The following is an 18,290-nucleotide window of genomic DNA, read 5'->3' on the forward strand; positions in this document are numbered from 1 at the left end:
TGGATTTATTCACATTTGATTGGAGGACTGGACGTGGACTCGTTCAATCAGAGAGTGTCCCACGTCCACACCTTGAGGTTACTTGCGAGTGAGCCCGTGAACAGCTTGTTCTGCTTCCTCCACAGACAGAGAATGCTGGATCGCGTGTTGATCGTGGCCAGAGGGTCGTGCGAGGCCGTGTCGAATATTTGAAGGTAATCTCCGGCACCAGCGAATATGCCCTGGTTGGTGACCATCACCGACTCGACGCGATCCTTACATTTCAATGTGTTGGTGCACTTTGTCGTCTTGAGGTCCCATACCTTGACCGTCTCATCATGCGATGCGCTGTACAATGTGTTGTTGTGCGCGTACAACGACTTGACCCAGCCCTCGTGTCCCTGGAAGTTGGTCAACACTCGATTGTTCTGTAGACTCCAGACAAAGATCTGTTGATCATTGGAGCCCGAGAACATCAAGTTGCCCAGCGCGCACACAGCCTTGATTGCTCGAGTGTGGCCTTGCAGCGTCTGCGTGCATTGGTATGTACGCATGTCCCATATCTTGACGGTCTTGTCGTTGGAGCCAGTGAACATCAGGTTGTCCTGGATGAAGACCGAGTTGATCTCGTTCGAGTCCTTGATCTCCTTGAGCATGGTCATCGTGTTGAGGTCCCACTCCTTGATGTACGAGTCTGCGCCACCCGTCAGCAGCGTGCCCTTGGCCGACAGCGCCACCGAGCGTATCGATTTGCCGTGCGCCTTGACGTTGCTAATGTGCTTCATCTGGTCGGCGTCCCATATTCCAAGGTTGCCATCGTTGGAGCCCGTGAACATTCGGCTCTCATTGCCCACCATGCATTCTGATTGTAGGCCGCGTATAGTATCGAGGTTACGCGTGTTCTTGAGGTCCCACTTCTCGGATGAAGCTTTGTCCGGTAGTTGAGCAGCTTGAGCTTGTTGTTGCTGTTGTTGTGGGGCTGGATGAGATGGCCCATGTGATTGTGATGGTGATGGTGATGGCGATCCAAAGATTGATTGTGGCGGTGGACTGGACCTGGCCTCGAATGATATCGATGTGTGTTGTTGTACAGGTGGAGGCAAGGGCTTTGAGACAGGCGACGGCGCCTGATGATGTGGAGGGGTGGACATGGCATTGGTTGGAGTTGGTGGAACTGGCCTAGAAGGAGGTGGTACACTGATGCCAGCCTCACTTGACGGCGATACGACTGATGACGGTCTGACTGCTGGTGATGATTGTGACGATGATGCGTTGGATGATGAGGTTGGAGTGGAGGGCTGGGCTACTGCTGTCTGTACATGAGGTGAGGTGTTTGAATGTGGCGAGTTCATTGGTGGCGACAGAGCATTGGGTGTGGCGTGTGCCGACAATGCATTACCTGGTGACACAACCTTTCCAGGTGACAAGACCACTGGTTTGATCACAGGTGGCGAAGCGACTGCAGCAGCTGGCTTCACTGACACTCCAGTACTGATTGGTCTGTTTGGTGGTTGGACCACCTGTGGTACGGCAACATGTGGCGCGGTAACATGTGGAGCGGAAACATGTGGCGCGGCAACTTGTGGTGCGGCTACTTGTGGCGCGGAAACTTGTGGCGTGGGAACTGGGGCTTGTTTGGCCTTTTGTTGGGCTCTGATCCTCTCCAACTGCTCTTGTAACTGTTTCTCCTCATCATCCAAGGACACGGGTGTGCTGGCACCAGACTGGAAGTAGGCCATATCATAGTTGCCAGATGGAGCACCCTGTGGCTGACCCTGCTGATTGATACCAATGGCCTCGTGGAACTCCATGAGCTGCACAACTGGTAGCGTGCCACGCAACAGAGTTCGCTTGCTTTGATTGATCTGCTGCAGCTTGAGAAAGTCACACACTGCATTGCACTTGTGCGACTGCAGGAACTTGTGGAAGCCTGTCTCGCCCAGGTTACCCTCGCCAAAGCCCTGTCCATTCTTTGTATGTATCTGAGGGTCTGTGTAGAAGTCGTTGACTCCTTGTATGTCCACGATCAGCAACTCATGATTCGAGTTCTCATACGAGAAGTGGCTGAATGCCTGTGGCGTGTTCCTCGACTCTGAGTTGACGTATCCGCTGTTGTTGTTGTGTTTCCTAAAGTTGGCGGAGGTTGAAGGATGGGTGTGGCGCACAAGGTTAGTCCATGGACATCACATCACATCACATTAATCAAACATACTTATACTCTCCAGCAATGAATGGCTCGCCGCCACATACGGGATAGGGAGGGGGATGGTCGAGCAACTCGTAGACGTAGGTGGGTAGGAAGGTGATGGGCTTGGGTGGCTTGGACTCATTGAACTTCTCGGCCCATTTGGAGCAGAAGGTCTGCATCAGCACATCGGTGAAGTAGGAGTCTCGCGTCGTCTTCTTATTCGATGAGAACTTGCCCACGAGTTCCATACCTGGCTTTGACCAGTCCTTCAACTTATGTGCCGTTCTACAACTGCCCTTGGCAAATGGTGTCTTCTCAATCGACACACAGACAATACTATGATTCCAATGTGGACTGAGGTCATCGCCAATCGTCAACTCCCATCTATGATTGAGTGAATGGTTAGTGAATGAGCGACGAGGTGAGTGAGTGATTGATGGTACTCACTTTATTGCTCTCTCGCACTTTGTTCCGGCTATAGAGTCGGCAACTGGAAACTTCTGATTGAGTAGTGCTAGCGCTGATGTCGCGTCCATTGTTGTTGCTTGAGTGTTGTTGGATGTTGTGTAACAATATAGGATTGGTTGTTGAAGAGTCTAGAGTCTAGAGTTGTGCACTATAGAGTAAATGAAGGAACGAAGGAAGGAAGATGATTGTAGGTATGCTGTTGATTGACCTTGTGTTGGATGAAAGTGATAGTAATGGTGGAGGAAGAGGAAGAGGAAGAGGACTGTCACTGCTACACACTAGGTTGGTGTTGCTATTGCTGGCAGGGGATATGGTATGGACACAGATACAGACACAGCCAGCCAACCAGTCAGCCAATCAATCAATCAATCAATCAAGGGTGGGACGGACAGGTCGATCTGTTGGCTAGTCATTCAGCCAGCTAGCCATCCAAATCCAGTCCAATCCATTCCATCAATCCATCAATCCATTAATTCAATCAATCAATCCATCAATCAATCAAAGCAGTCCAAAGTCCATTATGTAGTAGTAGTAGTAGTAGTAATGAATGGGCGAGCTGGCTAGGTGGGTGGCTGGTTATAGTTGTTTGGTCGACAATACACCAACCATTGCGGCACCTGTCATGTGCGCTCCACTTCCTCATCACACATCACCTGAGTGAGTGTGTTTGTGTGAGTGTGTGGAAGTTGGTAGTTGGAATGGTGAAGTCAATTATATCACTTGATTGTTTGATTCATTCATTGTGTGTGTTTGTATCTGTATTATTATATGTGTGTGATTAATTATAACTACAGTAGTCGGGTGTGGGTGTGTGATCATCAATCACCACACACTCAAAGACGACATCTAAATATATATCTTTTGTGATAGATACTAAGTAGTAATAGTAATAGCGTGATATACGTGTCTACAAGGTGTCATTCAGATGAGTGCGAACAATGTGTACAAGATCATCACACTGATGATCATTATTGCGCACTGAAAACGAATCCGATGTGTTTGATCAATATCATATTATATTGATTGAATGAATAAGTGAATGATTGAATGTAGGACTGATTGATTTAGAATATTGACTTTGGTCTATTCTTCAAGTACTCTGCAATCTGTGGGATGGCACCGATCTTCTTGTGGAACTCAATCAAAGCGGGGAATGGCTGGAGAACCTCAATCAGGTTGTATGGCTGTTGGTAGAAGAAGTCCAGGACGTTGAAGATGGTGATATCGGCCCAGGTGATTGTCTTTCCGACCAGATGCTCGCCACCAGCCTTGATCACAGCAGCCTCCAACTTCTTGAGAACGAATGGTGCCTTCTCAGTTCTGAACTTGGCCATGTTGACCTCATCCTTGTTGAGGTAGCACAGGAAGTAGGGGTTGTAGAGGTCGGCGGGCAGGCATGCAAACTGGAGGACCTGAGCGCGCTCGGCGGGTGTGCTTCCCAACAGGTTGCATTGCTCAGCGATGTAGTACTCGATGGCAACGGTTTGAGCCAGATGGACATCGCCGTCCTCCAAGTATGGCAACTGACCGAATGTGGCCAATGTCTTCATGTCATCCTTAATAGGCCATGGTTGACGAGCATCATTGAATTGCTTGCCAGAATAGACATATAACAATCTAGAGCACTCTCCACGAGCACGACCGTCAAACTATTTGATTGATTGAATGATTGAGTGAGTGAGTGAGTGAGCGAATGATATTGATTGTTTGTTTGATTGAATACTTACATAGTATAGAGTTGGAATGGACATTGTTTGTGTGTATGATTGATTGTTTGTATGATTGATGTTTGATTGATTGTGTTGATGATGATTGTGTTTAAAGTATTTATTGAGGATGTCCCTAATTAAACATGATGATCACATTTTGGTTGTGTTTTTCCGCTTTTATTTTAAAACAATTAGGATACTTAATATTTTTATTGGGGCCATGGAAGATGGAATCAAAAATCAATCAGACAAAACGTTCTTACTTGATGTCGATGACTTTGTTTGATGAGTAATAATCACAAATTCACTTTTGATGGTATTGATCGCTCCACAGTGTGGATGGGGGGTTGTCGGGTTTGGACTCTCGGGGCAGGAATCCTGGTCTTTTAGGGGTTAGAACATCGTGTTGTTTGTTATGAAATTGTATTAGGCACCTGACACATGTTGCACTCATACATCATTTCATTCTGAAATTTTGGTGGACTGCCAATAGCAGATGAGCTCACCGAGAGTAACTAGGATAATGAGGGGCTGGAATGAACAGGTGGATTAATTGCATGCCCCATGTGTGAGCATGTCCGTCTGTGATCTGAAACATTATGAACAATACCTCTTCAAAACACTCCCTTCACTCTCTCACTCACTTTCACACTCTCCTCCAATTCTTCATTCATTCGATAATCCTTACTTCCTTCCTTCCTTATTATTATTTGTTCAAACTTATATAAATACATATATATATAAATTATTTAAATATTATTGTATTATTGTTGTTGTTGTAAGGTACTTTACTTCTTATATATATATATATTGTTATTTACTTTATATTTATTTATATACTTATATTCCAGAGAATGATGCTTTGGGCAAATAAGCAAGGTGATCCAAGCACCCTTAAAAAGGGAGCTCACCTTTACCCTGGTATGAGTGAGCTACTCACTGGCAATACTCCCCAACAGTATTATCAAGGCAGAGTCAACCCGAACATATTGTCGAATGAATGGCAAAGAAAATTCGAGGAGTCATCTACGTCATTGTCATCACCACCCCGAGTGCCCAAGGAGAACGAACTCATTAAGCATAGTCCAATACCAGAGCCAAGAGCCAAACCATTGGCAAAACGCTCGGGCGAAGTCGTTGTATCAAGGAGACGCACCCGCAACAAATATGCCTTGCCCGAACCCCCACTCCCGCCCAGCGGCCGCCTGGGTTCGGATGTGCCGGTCCAGTCCATGAAGCCATCATCGATCCGCATTGTGAATCAGCCAAACACTTTCTCACTAGAGAATGGGGCACCCGGGCCCTTTGTGGTTCAAGTCAATGGTGGCGTGCTCCAGAAGCAGATCATATTGGGTCGCCGTGCGCGCAGGCGTCCTCTCAGAGAACACTACTTGCAACTCTCCATCGTTGGCAACGAGGGCATCCGCATTCCCGACCACTATAGTTTTAGGTATCTAGACATTGGTGGTCGGGCAACCGTGGCACTATCCCTCTCCCTGGACCCTGGCGTCGCCCTGACACCGTTCAGGGTGATCGTAGATGTCTTCTACCGAGGTGTACCTGTCTGTGGCTGTACATGTGTGTCCGACAGCATCCAATGGACATTGTAGGCGCATTGGCGGGTATATCCTCCAGAGGACATCATTCACCAACATCAGCCTCCCTCCCTCCCTCCACCCCTTCCTTGCCAACTTCAGCCAGGGTCGTCTATCTGATTCCCCGGCATACCACCCTCGTCCCTTAATTCATGTACCACCGACCAACATACAATTGTCATCTGATCGTACCGATTGCGATCATCTGACCGCCCCACACACCTTCATCCAGCTGGAAGTTCAAACAATCCCATAAATAAAGAGTTTGACAACAAGACACATTCCCTGGAGTTGGTGTGACCTATCATCAGGTGCGATTGATAGGGGATTGGATTGGATGCATACCCAATGTTTCCAGGTGGCCTTTTGGACGATCAATTCCCGCCCATTACTCATGTAGCTTTGAGAAAGTCCTTGGGGTGGTGATCATACTTCAACTTCATTATTATTATCTCTTTCAATCAATCAATCAAATATTGGATGGATGATGGACTCACTACCTGACCTCATTATCAAGGTGATCTTTGACCTGCTACCAACCAATGATGTCAATGCTATATGCTTTGCATTGAGTTGCAAGAGGTATTGGTACATCTTTGAATATTTGGATCAACAACGTAACAACAACAACATCAACAGGGCCCTACCACGTGTGCCATACGATGACCAACTACATTACAGCAAAGACAACACCGTTCTCACGTTTGGTCATACATTCAATCAGACATTGGCGCCACCATCCATTCCCGATACAGTCGAACAGATCAATCTCAGTTTCGACTTTAATCTACCGATAGGGCAGGGTGAGTTGCCACCGTCACTCACGATGCTCAAGCTCTCTGGCAAGTTCAACCAACCCCTTGCGCCTGGCGTGCTCCCAGAGTCCCTCACCTCGCTTCACATGACCAGTGATCAGCCCTACCATCACGTGTTGGGCGAGCGAGTCCTCCCCCCTTCGCTAACAAACTTGACACTTGGACGGATAAGCAGTAGCATACCACCTGGAGTCCTGCCTGCATCACTCAGAAGCCTTGTGTTCACAAGTGGCTATGAACAACCCATTGCCATTGGAGTGCTTCCTCCATCCCTCACACATCTTTGCCTGGGCAATCTATTCAACCATGCTCTTGATCCCGATGTCTTGCCCACGTCCCTCAGGTATCTGAACTTGGGCGATGGATACACATGTCACATCAGACCGGGAGTACTCCCGTCAAAGTCACTGCATTCATTGACGCTTGGAGGTGGCTTCCCCACACCCTTTGAGCCGGGCGCCTTACCGTCGTCAATCACATCACTAGTATTCAATAGCCAGTTTAACGAACCATTTACAAGAGGCGTGCTTCCATCATCATTGACATTGTTATACTTAAACACGATACGGAATCGAGACATTGCTCTCGATGTATTCCCAGAGACGCTCACTCAACTGATATTCGGTGGAGGCTTCGATCTTCCCATCACACCTGGATTGCTTCCCAACACTTTGCTCGACTTGAATCTCGGACAGTACTTCTCACGCCGACTGGTGCCGGGCGGTCTACCCAGCTCGCTCACACGTCTGATCTTGGGTCGAAGCTACGACCTGCTCATCCCACCCGGAGCACTTCCCGACTCCATCACAGACATTGCACTTGGATATGGATATGAAGTATCGTTCCCATCAAACATCAAGAAGATAATTAGGTCGATGCGAGGTATTGACTTGTCATGGGTCGACAAGATCAATCGACCATCATTAGAGTCAGTCAGAATATCAGCAACCACTCATTGGACAAGTGGCAAGATGATTGGTACCGTGTCCAAGTTGAAAGAGTTATGTATTCATTTCATCAATATGAAACAGACAGTTGCCAATCAAAGAGAAGAAAGACAATTGATTGATTCAGTACTGGGAATGTCACCAAACGTCACGACCATCCAATTAGAGACCGGCTACAATCCAATCAACCTAAGAACAATAGACAATCGTTCATATCTATGTTTGAATCGTAAGAATCGGAATCTATTCATCAAACTCTCTAAATAACCATAATCCAATCATCATTGTAACATAAACAAACATATAATACATAGTATTATTATTAATATTATTATTATCGGACAAGATCATATGAAGTGAGGGCGATGAAGGAGAGGGTATCGTAAGCGAGGGTAGGGTAAGTGTTCGAACAAAAATCTGGAAATTGTGGTTGACATGACGTTTTGTGACCTTGTCTTCATCCCCAAAGACACGTCTATGAGGTTAGACTATTCAAACAAACAACAACAACACCCTACACATACACACACATACACACATACACAAAGACAGATACTTTTCAAAGACGAAGAGAGAGACGTGTATTGGCTGGCTATCTGAGCGATTCAATTAACAATATCTAATGCTCAATCCAATCAATTGACCAATCAATCAAACATTGTAACATAAACAAACATATAATATTAGTATTATTAGATGTAAGTGATAGCGAATGACATCATATTGAGTATGAACAATGAATAAATGAATGAATGAATGAATGATCAGTACTAACATCAACAATGAACGAAACAACAACTATGTTGTCATCGTCATCAAATCAAATCAATATAGTATTATTATAGGATATAACTTTGAAACGACGTTTTAGGGAGACAACGAATCAAACCAACCAAACATGTTTGGTTGGAATCAATCAGAGATACCATCATCGATGAATTATAAACAGGCTGCTACACAAACAAACGCTCGTGAGAGACGTCCACCAACAACTCTACTTCAATTCCCAACAGCTACACAACTACAACAACAACAACAGCAACAATCGCCACTGTCACAATCACAATCACTACCACAATCACAATCACAGTCACAATCACAACAACAGAATCAATACCAGTTGCTTGAGGAAGACGACGAGATTGATCATCGCAAGAAGATGACAACGCTCGATGGATACTTCCTCCGCTACCCCTTTGGCTTGTGGTGGTACATCGCACTGGTCATCCTCTTCCTCACGGTCTCCATTCTGCTCATGATTTACTTCCTGCCCAACTTCCTCGTGCGCGCCATCTCCAATCACTTTGACGGCGAGGTGTTCTTCTACGCCGACAACAGGATGGACGTCACCAGACACAAACTGGTGGCGCTCACCATCGACGACGCACCCTCAGAGAACACCATGGACATCTTGGACATACTGGCCGAGTATGACGTCAAGGCGACCTTCTTCCTCATCGGCAAGAACATCGTGCGCAACACAAACAGTCAACGAGTCCTCGATCGCATGCTGGAGCAGGGCCACGAGATTGGCAACCACATGTGGCAGGACGAGCCATCGATCAGCTTGGAGCCGGAAGAGTTTGAACGTCAGCTGCTCGAGGTCGATCAGATGATCAACAACACCTACACCAAGTACTACGAACGATCACGTGTCTCCACACTGGAGAAGCGTTACTCATACTATACAATGTGCGCCAATGTTGGTGATGGAGGAGAAGACTTGTCATCTCTGCCAGCGTCACCCAGTCACAGTCAAAGAACAATCAAGTCTGTCGAAGTACAACGTCTACAAGGTGATGCTAAGCTTGTTGTTGAGCGACAGAATGCCGACCCAACATCCAGTATGGACGCACCAATTGGCAGCAGTAGTATAGGAAGTGAACAACATATAGATCCAATCATTGATGATGGTAGTAGTAGTAGTATTAAGAGCAGTAGTAATAGTAATAATAATAGTAATAACAATGTTAAGAGTATACTACAAGACTCATCAACTCAAGCAGTGGACAGCAACAGTCTGGCGATGAGTGACAGTACTGCTAAAGATGGTGTTGCGAGCAGCCAGAGCCAGAGTGATGGCGAGGACGAGAGCATGAGCAAGAGCGAGAGCGAAGAGTATGATAACAACAATATAGAGAACCTAAGTTTGAATTTGGACGATCAGCAGTTCTACGCCAACACTTATTGCAATGCTAGACGACGCAAGCTGTTCAGACCAGGCTCAGGATTCTTCAATCGTAATATGTTGGACAGCATCAAGCAACATGGCTACCAACTGTGTCTGGGCAATGTCTATCCACACGACCCCTTCATCCGCATACCCGCCGTCAACTCATGGTACGTCACGAGCACAGTATCGCCAGGCTCCGTCATCATCCTACACGACCGCGACTACACACTGGATGCATTGCGTACAATGCTTCCATACCTCGTGTCTGAGGGCTACAAGATCATCACACTGTCCAGTCTCATTGACATTGACACGCGAATCCAACAAGAACTTACACTGAAGCAGCAGCAAAAGCATCGACTGAAGCAGCTCTGATTGAATTGACCGACTGATTGATTATGGTCTTTCAAAGTCGTCTTTTCATTCATCATCACCATTCGTCATTGGTGCACACTTGGATCGCGCGCGAGTGAATGTAATAAAGTCTAACAACATACAAACAAACACAAACCTGGATTCTTTGGATTGATTGGGTTCATTCACAAACTTTCACACTTGGACATCTTACAAGTTGATGTTGACCATGTGTTGTGGTCAACGGAGGCCGCTTGGAAAGTTTTGAAAGAAAGTATTAAATAAACTTTAAAGTTTAACCTAAGTCTATTCAATCAACTACAAATAATATATATATATATATTAATAATTAATTAATTAATTAAACAAACAAAAATGAGTTATATGTCTGTTTCTGATATCAAGGAGACAAGCCACCAACTTCCAACTGATCTATCTATTGATAGTGCAATGGAGAGAGTCAAGGCCAAGCTCAATGAGGATCCATTCGCATTGATTCCAACCAACCTTTGTTGTGCCGCCATTGGTGTCAAGGATCCATTTGAGGTCATCGCAAACTTTGAACCAGACAAGGAGGATATTGGTATCATGGTCAATTCCGTAATGTATGTATCATTCGAACATCCTTTCAATCAATCAAATTCTAACATATCCTTCGATCAATCATAATAAGTGGATGTGTTCCAATCATCGGACCAATTCTCCAAGGTATATTTACCATGTACTGGCGTCGTGCCAACCCAGGTGAGGAGCCATTCAGAAAGCAAGACCTCGAGGTGAGGTTGAAGGACTTCAAGACCGAGATCCGCAAGTTGATTGCCGAGAAGATCCAGGAGAGTGAGATCAAGCAATGGGTCGAGCAGAGTGAGACCAAGCTGGCTGGTCTTGCCACCTTTGCCGAGGAGTACCGTGAGTGTATCGCACTGTAGATGCACAGGATCTCTGAGAAGAAGGAGTTGGATGACAAGTTCATCAGCAGGCTCCATGAGAGTATCAAGGAATTGCGTCATTACTGCAAGAATATGATGGCATTCTGTGGACACCCCAACTACGTCAAGTACGTCTACGAGTTATTCATCCAAGCTGTTATCGTCTACCAAGTATCCATGATCAACGCTGAAGTATGTCTCACTCCTTATCATGTTATTCAATCAATCAATCAAAGATACCAACATGACTCAATCAATCACTTAGGCCTACTGGTATCAGATGAAGTTTGATCAGGTGTATGTGCTTGGCAAGCCTGCCACTGCAACCATCCCAGCGGTCTACTCATTTAGAGAGAAGTTGCACAAGCATACTGTTGATGCTTTGAGGACAATGGCCAATGGATGGTCCCATTCAGACAGACACAATGGAGAACAACCAAAGGGTACTGCCAACGTTAACATGATCCTCAGGAACGATCTCTACTACTACCCAATCCCACTGATCATTGGAGACCATCCCCAACCATCGGTTGCCAACAACTCTGGAGACCTGTTAGCTGACAAATACTCGACTCCAGTGATCACTCTGCCCAACCACAAGTATCCATACATCTACCGTGTCGATGCCTCCTGCATGAGACCAGAACCGACCAATGAGGATTTTCATGGATGTCGCCAAGTGTACCCAAAGGAGCCAGTCTCTGGTTGCATCGGTGTGCTCTACCATTCCATTCCATCGCTAAAGATCAAGTTGACCCGATCTCGCAAGGTGCGTGTCCGTATCTTTGGCACCGTCCACAATGAGGTCTCCCAGATCATCTTCAAATACTCGATCGGCACTGATGACGGAGGCGCGAATCTATCCCAAGTCAATCTGACCCCTGTGCAGGATGCCGTCGGCACACTTCCAGTGTTTACAAGGAAGGAAGACGACATGAACGACGACTATTCCAATGTGAAGTGGAGCAGTGGATTCACTCAGACCGAGAAGTTTGATGTCGAGTCTGATTTGACGTTCACGCTTTGCCCTCAAGGAGAGTTTGATGATGTTGAGGAACAGTACCCTCCTGAGGACAAAACACCATCCTATGTCCGACAAGGATATTCAAGAGCACTATTCATTGAGTTCATTGTATCTGATATCTAATCTAATAAATATTACTGTTCTCCAATTCTCTATCTAACTTTGTCGTTTGTAAAATGGTCACTCAGAGGTCGACAAACACACAAAAGATACTTTCTTTCTTGGACAAACTACAAACTGCTGGACACACTCGTGTTGGGAAGGTAAGAAGATGACCTGACTAGTCATTTCCTTAAAGTATTGATCAATACAACCAATCTATCCATCATTTGTACATGTATAATTTATATAATAATAATAAATAATAATAATAATGAGTACCAAAGAGACAAGCCATCAACTTCCAACTGATCTATCATTCGATAGCGCATTGGCGAGAGTGAAGGACAAGGTGTCAAAGGATCCATTCGCTTTGATTCCAATCAACATGTGTTGTGCCGCCATTGGTATCAAGGACCCAATCGAAGTCATCGCAAACTTTGAACCAGACAAGGAGGACATTGGTATCATGGTATGTTCAGTAATGTAAGTATCAACTCGATTGCTACACTCAATCAATCAATCAATCATACTCATACATATCAATCAATCAATCATAATAGTGGATGTATTCCAGTTGTTGGACCATTACTCCAAGGTGTCTTCACAATGTATTGGCGTCGCGCCAACCCTGAGGAAGAGAAGGTCACCAAGGCAGACTTGGAGAGAAGGTTGAAGGAGTTTAAAGAGGAGATCCTCGTGTTGATTGGTGAGAAGATCAAAGATAGTGAGATCAAGCAGTGGATCGAGCAAAGTGAGTCTCAACTCAAGGGTCTTGGTTCCTTTATCGAGGAGTACAGAGAGGCAATCTCTATGTGGCAGCACAAGATCTCTGAGAGGACTGATTCCGACACTCAGAGCCTCTCCAACTTCCTATTTTTCTCCAAGCTCCATGAGAGTATCAAAGAGTTGCGTCATTACTGTAAGCAGATGATGGCATTCGCTGGACATCCCAACTATGTCAAGTACGTCTACAAGTTCTTTATCCAGGCAACCCTCCTTTACCAAATGTCGGTGATCAACACTGATGTATGTATCCCATTGATTGAATCATTCAATCGATCAATCACATACTGATATCTTGATCAATCAATCAATCAATTGATGACTCTAGGCATACTGGTATCAGATGAAGTTTGATCAGATATACGTGACTGGAAAGCCTGCTTCTGGCCAGTTCTCGGCCGTACAGTCGTTCAGAGAGAAGCTGCACAATCATACTGTGGAGGCACTCAAGACTATGGCCGATGGATGGAACAACTATGATAGACATTCTGGCGAGTGTAAGGGTATTGAGAATGCCAACTTGATCCTCAACAGTGATCTCTACTACTATCCCATCCCTTTGATCATTGGTAACCATCCCAAGCTCGCCAACTTGTTCACCAGTTCAGAGACACCAGTGATTGAGCTACCCGACCATCCCTACCCCTACATCTACCGCGTGGACGGTGCATCCATGGGACCAGACCCACACGAACCTAAAGGCCGTCGTCTGACCCTCCCCAAGGACCCGATCACTCAATGTGATGGAACCTTCTACTATCGCAAGCCATCGATCACCATCAAGTTGAAACGTGGTCGCAAGGTGCGTGTTCGTCTCTTTGGTCAATACCATCACACGGTCGGCAAGGTTGTTGTTTCAAATGGTATCATCTTGCCGCCACCAGCCGAGTTGGAGCCAGTGCAAGAGGCCATTGGAATAGTTCCATTGATGGAGATTGTTGATCCCATGTTGGGCGAGGTCAACACCAAGTGGACCAGTGGATTCACTCAGACTGAGAAGTACAATGTCAACGACACCATGACCTTCACACTATACACTCGTCCATCAAAAGACTCCAAGTATGTTGATAGTGATCGTATCCCAGCTGATGTATTGGATGATTATACAAAGGTATTCTTCATTGAGTTCATCGTCTCGGATATTTAAAGGACTTTTGATCAATGATATATCGAGGCCTCACACTTCGAGGCAATTTGACCTCGAGCTCAGACTCATTGATTCAGATCATTTCTTCAATCAATCATTATAACAATCAATAAATACAAACATGACTACAACAATTCCAATAACATCAGCATCATTCAAAGAAGTGATATCGAATAGGTTGTTGTTTAGGATGGTCATAATGTTTGTTAGAGAGATTCATGATCGTCTGACACAATCGAGACTGATCGATAGGTTATCAGAGTATTCATACGACAATGAAGAATATGTATTCGATAAGATCGAGCCTTTTCGCTTCAAGTACCATCACTGGACAGACTTGAAGATGATCGTGGATAATGGACATTATGCCCTATTGCGCGATCGTCTCAAACTCAACCTACACATCAATGTTAACTCAATCGATGACCTATGCTATGCTTGCGGCAGTGGCATTGATAACGACACATTCGACATGCTCTACAATGCCTACCAAAGTTCATTCAATGATACTTGCCTACTCTACAGTGCAGTTGGCTCGGGCAACATACACATCGCTCAAACACTGCTTCATCAGACATATCCTGTCAAGTTTGAGTATAAACAAGAGCAACTCTGGTTTGAGGCCATTGATGAGATGAAGGTTGGCATGCTCAATTACCTCATCGATCATCAATACATTGAGTTATCAACAATGATTGATGGATATTCAGAATCAACTACAGAGTTAATATACACATCTCGATCGAGTAGTATGATCGGGGCAGTGCTCGACCCATGCCTCCCCGAGCAACTCTCAGACTTACTACGCTCACGTGCATATCTGCACGTATTGGATATCTTGCTCACAGGTGATCAAACAATCATTGATGAGCTGATACCAAGAGATCAAACATTTGTAATGGGACCAATGGACTCTGGCGAGATCAGACAAGATATGCTCCTGCCTCTTGATCAATCAGTCAGTCAACAAATGGCACATTTCGATCGTTTGTATCAATACAAGCAGTTGCCCTGGAACATTTACACTCCATTACAAGAAGAGATGGAAAAGTCAATCGACCAGTCCATCAGAAATGTCAAGAAAATGATTGAACAACAACAACAAGAAGAGAAACAGTTAACATTGTACGATGTTGACCATTTAAGTAATGTAGAAAGAATGCAATATGTTAGGATGCTGCAGATACCTACTATCTCCAGCAATTGGGATGTAATCTACAGTATAATGTCCCAATACTTGGCGACAGGTGATGGAATGCTCATTCCCCTGATCATCGATCTTCCATCCTTTAGATTCAAATATGGTGATCAACTACTTAGTTGGATTGCCGAACATGGTACAGTATGGCAGGCCATGTTGGTCATTCACTTCGCCTCGAATGATAGACACGAAAGATATATAAACCTTGCATTGGGCCTGGGTTATCGCATCATGGAGAGCAACAACTCGATCAACAAGTTGGAGATAATCAAGTATCTCAATGGTTGTGGTATCAACAATAGGATAGGGAGATATACGATATTTCGAGGCTCAATGGAAATGCTTCAATTCCTCCTGTCCCCCAACAACGTTATCATCACGGTCAATCCATTGCTGTCTGAGTTTGATCACCTCAAGTATGTGCTTGACCATCAACCCGACATTATCCAGCCTGAGCTTCAATTCGAGTTGGCTGTGGTGATTGGCAGGATGGACCTTCTTCAACTACTACTACAACAACTCCCTCTACTACACAACCCACTCCCCGATCTTGGTGTAGATCTGCAAGAAGTGTTGGAGATGTCGTTGTGCTGGCGACCACAGCCATCAATCTTTAGATTGCTGCTCGATAGTCCATCTTTTGACAGTCGTATATCTGTCTCCAACACTCTCTGGAAACGAATAGGAGACAGGGGATTTGACACCATTGTAGGCTTGGCAATGGAGCATCTCAACCCAACCATCTCCAACATTCGCGCAATGATCAAGTCGGCGATCAAAGAGGATCAGATACAGTTTATCAAACTGATGTACACAGTTTATCATTCAGTGTTGATCACAAAGGGCCTTCAATTCTATTTGCAAGCCATCAAGCAAGGTAACATTGATATCATTGATATTATATTCAAGGCTGAACCATTCACAATGGGTAACTACATCAATGATGACCCCTTGTTAAAATTGATCAATGCAATCAACAGACTGTTTGAACGAACATGTGTGCATCAGGTGATTGCAGCGCTAGACTACATCATCAATCACATGACCGATACAGACAGATCACGTTTCAAATCGATTGTCCTTCCAGTGTGCATCGGCAATTTGGACAAGAGTAGGAAAGTCCTCTTACTTGATCATCTCTTCAAGTTAGTCAAATGATTCCAGTTGTTAACAACTATGTACATATAAATAGTACCTATTTATTGACCTGTTTGTCCTTTCGTTCGTTTTGATTGATTGGACGGAGTCTAGACTCACTCACACTAATTCTAGAAAGACTCTTCAGTGAAGGGCACAAACCAGGGAGGTCCTCTGATCAAAGAAAAGGGTGTTTTTTGATCAAAACGATGTTTTTTGAGATGTTTTTTGATTGTTTTGGCTGTGATATGTTGACTTCATCTTTGAATTCTTAACACTACAAGTCATAGACATGTAACTCTTTGACTAGTTTCGTTGAACATAACCCCCATGGATACTCATGTCAGAGTCTCGGGTAATTAAATTGTAGAATCAAAGTAAAGTCAATGCTTTGGTTCTAGACTTGAGTGTTGCCGGACTTAATCAAAATAATATTTAAGGATGATTGATCAGGATACCTAGAGAACATCAATTACTACACAATCAATTCAAATAATAATAATAATAATAATATTTACTTATTAATAATAATAAATTAACTATCCAACAATGGGTTCTAAATTTTTTATCCAAGTCCTAATCATTCTTTTGGCTGTCAGCTCAATGGCTATGGAAGTGGAAAGACCAACTCATCGACCATCTACGACCCATCACTCAACTGGAAGTGGTTCTAGAGACTCAACGACTACCGCTGACACAACTGGAAGGACCTCAACCACCGGTAGCACTGGCACTCCATCTCCAACCACAACAGGACATATCACAGGACCAGGTAAAACGACAAGTGCTACCACTGCCATGCCGATGGGTGTTACATCGACCACAACAAATCCCTCGACTGGCAACTACACCACTGGTGGTCTCTCAACTGCTGATACCACTGCAATGCCAATGGGAGTTACTTCGACCACTACCAATCCCTCAACTGGAAACTATACCACTGGTGGTCTCTCAACCGCTGATACCACCGCCATGCCAATGGGTGTTACATCGACTACGGGCAATCCTTCGACTGGCAACTGGACCACTGGAGGAATAACTACTGGCACTCCAGCTCCAAACACCACCACTGGCTATATCACAGGATCAGGTAGATCTACAGGTGATACTACGGCCATGCCAATGGGGGTCACCTCCACAACCTCCAGTTCATCGAGCTCGACTGATACCACCACCGAGATGTCTTCAACTCAGCAGGGTACCACAGCCCAATCAACCTCTGAGCACTCCACAACAGCATCTGGTCACTCGACCACTGCAAAGACCACTACCGGCCATACCATCAGCTCATGGTCTACTACCAAACAATCATCGACCCATGTTGGACAGGATGCTACCCTCTGCAATAATCAAGACCAAGATTGTCTTGCCAGACAATCAGTCATGGGTGATAATCAATACCATTGTAAGTAGTTCATTAATTCAATCATTCATTCATTCGCTCAATCATAAGCATACTTACTCTTAAAATAGCATTGGCCACCACACAAGCTAATGTGTATCCTGGCATTCTCATTGCCACTCTAGTTCTATCTATCTTGGTGTAATGTAAGAGACAATGAGGAGATAATAAGAATGATTATCTCAATAAACCCTATCAACATTAAACAATGTTTGATCAACTATAACAATACTATTTCCTGGAATCAGTGTTTGGCAAACCAAACTTTAAGAAACAGACCCATTCATTCATTCATTCAAACACATACACACAAACAATGATAACAGATACAGACAAC

General features: G+C 44.8%; 9 protein-coding genes across 9 annotated transcripts; 7 read left to right on the top strand and 2 right to left on the bottom strand.

Moving 5' to 3' along the window:
- Nucleotides 1-47: 47 nt before the first annotated feature.
- SAMD00019534_002960 (hypothetical protein) lies at nt 48-2,703 on the bottom strand (the record flags this gene model as incomplete). The annotated part of the gene is made up of 3 exons (XM_012903729.1): nt 48-2,106; nt 2,192-2,551; nt 2,615-2,703. The coding sequence occupies 3 exons, from the start codon at nt 2,701-2,703 to the stop codon at nt 48-50; spliced, it is 2,508 nt and encodes an 835-aa protein (XP_012759183.1).
- Nucleotides 2,704-3,699: 996 nt separating this feature from the next.
- Nucleotides 3,700-4,386, bottom strand: SAMD00019534_002970 (hypothetical protein; the record flags this gene model as incomplete). The annotated part of the gene is made up of 2 exons (XM_012903730.1): nt 3,700-4,284; nt 4,363-4,386. The coding sequence occupies 2 exons, from the start codon at nt 4,384-4,386 to the stop codon at nt 3,700-3,702; spliced, it is 609 nt and encodes a 202-aa protein (XP_012759184.1).
- Nucleotides 4,387-5,267: 881 nt separating this feature from the next.
- SAMD00019534_002980 (hypothetical protein) lies at nt 5,268-5,954 on the top strand (the record flags this gene model as incomplete). Its single annotated transcript, XM_012903731.1, has 1 exon — nt 5,268-5,954. One exon carries the CDS (start codon nt 5,268-5,270, stop codon nt 5,952-5,954), a length of 687 nt encoding a protein of 228 aa, XP_012759185.1.
- A 469-nt stretch (nt 5,955-6,423) lies between these two features.
- SAMD00019534_002990 (hypothetical protein) lies at nt 6,424-8,056 on the top strand (the record flags this gene model as incomplete). Its single annotated transcript, XM_012903732.1, has 3 exons — nt 6,424-6,521; nt 6,579-7,930; nt 8,016-8,056. The coding sequence occupies 3 exons, from the start codon at nt 6,424-6,426 to the stop codon at nt 8,054-8,056; spliced, it is 1,491 nt and encodes a 496-aa protein (XP_012759186.1).
- Nucleotides 8,057-8,635: 579 nt separating this feature from the next.
- On the top strand, nt 8,636-10,249 carry SAMD00019534_003000 (hypothetical protein; the record flags this gene model as incomplete). The annotated part of the gene is made up of 1 exon (XM_012903733.1): nt 8,636-10,249. One exon carries the CDS (start codon nt 8,636-8,638, stop codon nt 10,247-10,249), a length of 1,614 nt encoding a protein of 537 aa, XP_012759187.1.
- A 908-nt stretch (nt 10,250-11,157) lies between these two features.
- On the top strand, nt 11,158-12,301 carry SAMD00019534_003010 (hypothetical protein; the record flags this gene model as incomplete). The annotated part of the gene is made up of 2 exons (XM_012903734.1): nt 11,158-11,349; nt 11,423-12,301. Coding segments are annotated over 2 exons (1,071 nt in total), but the record flags the coding sequence as incomplete, so codon positions are not given.
- A 367-nt stretch (nt 12,302-12,668) lies between these two features.
- Nucleotides 12,669-14,213, top strand: SAMD00019534_003020 (hypothetical protein; the record flags this gene model as incomplete). The annotated part of the gene is made up of 3 exons (XM_012903735.1): nt 12,669-12,766; nt 12,844-13,309; nt 13,395-14,213. The coding sequence occupies 3 exons, from the start codon at nt 12,669-12,671 to the stop codon at nt 14,211-14,213; spliced, it is 1,383 nt and encodes a 460-aa protein (XP_012759189.1).
- A 1,174-nt stretch (nt 14,214-15,387) lies between these two features.
- On the top strand, nt 15,388-16,572 carry SAMD00019534_003030 (hypothetical protein; the record flags this gene model as incomplete). Its single annotated transcript, XM_012903736.1, has 1 exon — nt 15,388-16,572. The coding sequence occupies one exon, from the start codon at nt 15,388-15,390 to the stop codon at nt 16,570-16,572; it is 1,185 nt and encodes a 394-aa protein (XP_012759190.1).
- Nucleotides 16,573-17,355: 783 nt separating this feature from the next.
- Nucleotides 17,356-18,098, top strand: SAMD00019534_003040 (hypothetical protein; the record flags this gene model as incomplete). Its single annotated transcript, XM_012903737.1, has 2 exons — nt 17,356-17,956; nt 18,025-18,098. The coding sequence occupies 2 exons, from the start codon at nt 17,356-17,358 to the stop codon at nt 18,096-18,098; spliced, it is 675 nt and encodes a 224-aa protein (XP_012759191.1).
- Between the last annotated feature and the right edge of the window lie 192 nt (nt 18,099-18,290).

The sequence above is a fragment of the Acytostelium subglobosum genome (assembly GCF_000787575.1).
Source record: "Acytostelium subglobosum LB1 DNA, scaffold: scaffold1, whole genome shotgun sequence".
Taxonomy (NCBI): Eukaryota; Evosea; class Eumycetozoa; order Acytosteliales; family Acytosteliaceae; genus Acytostelium; species Acytostelium subglobosum.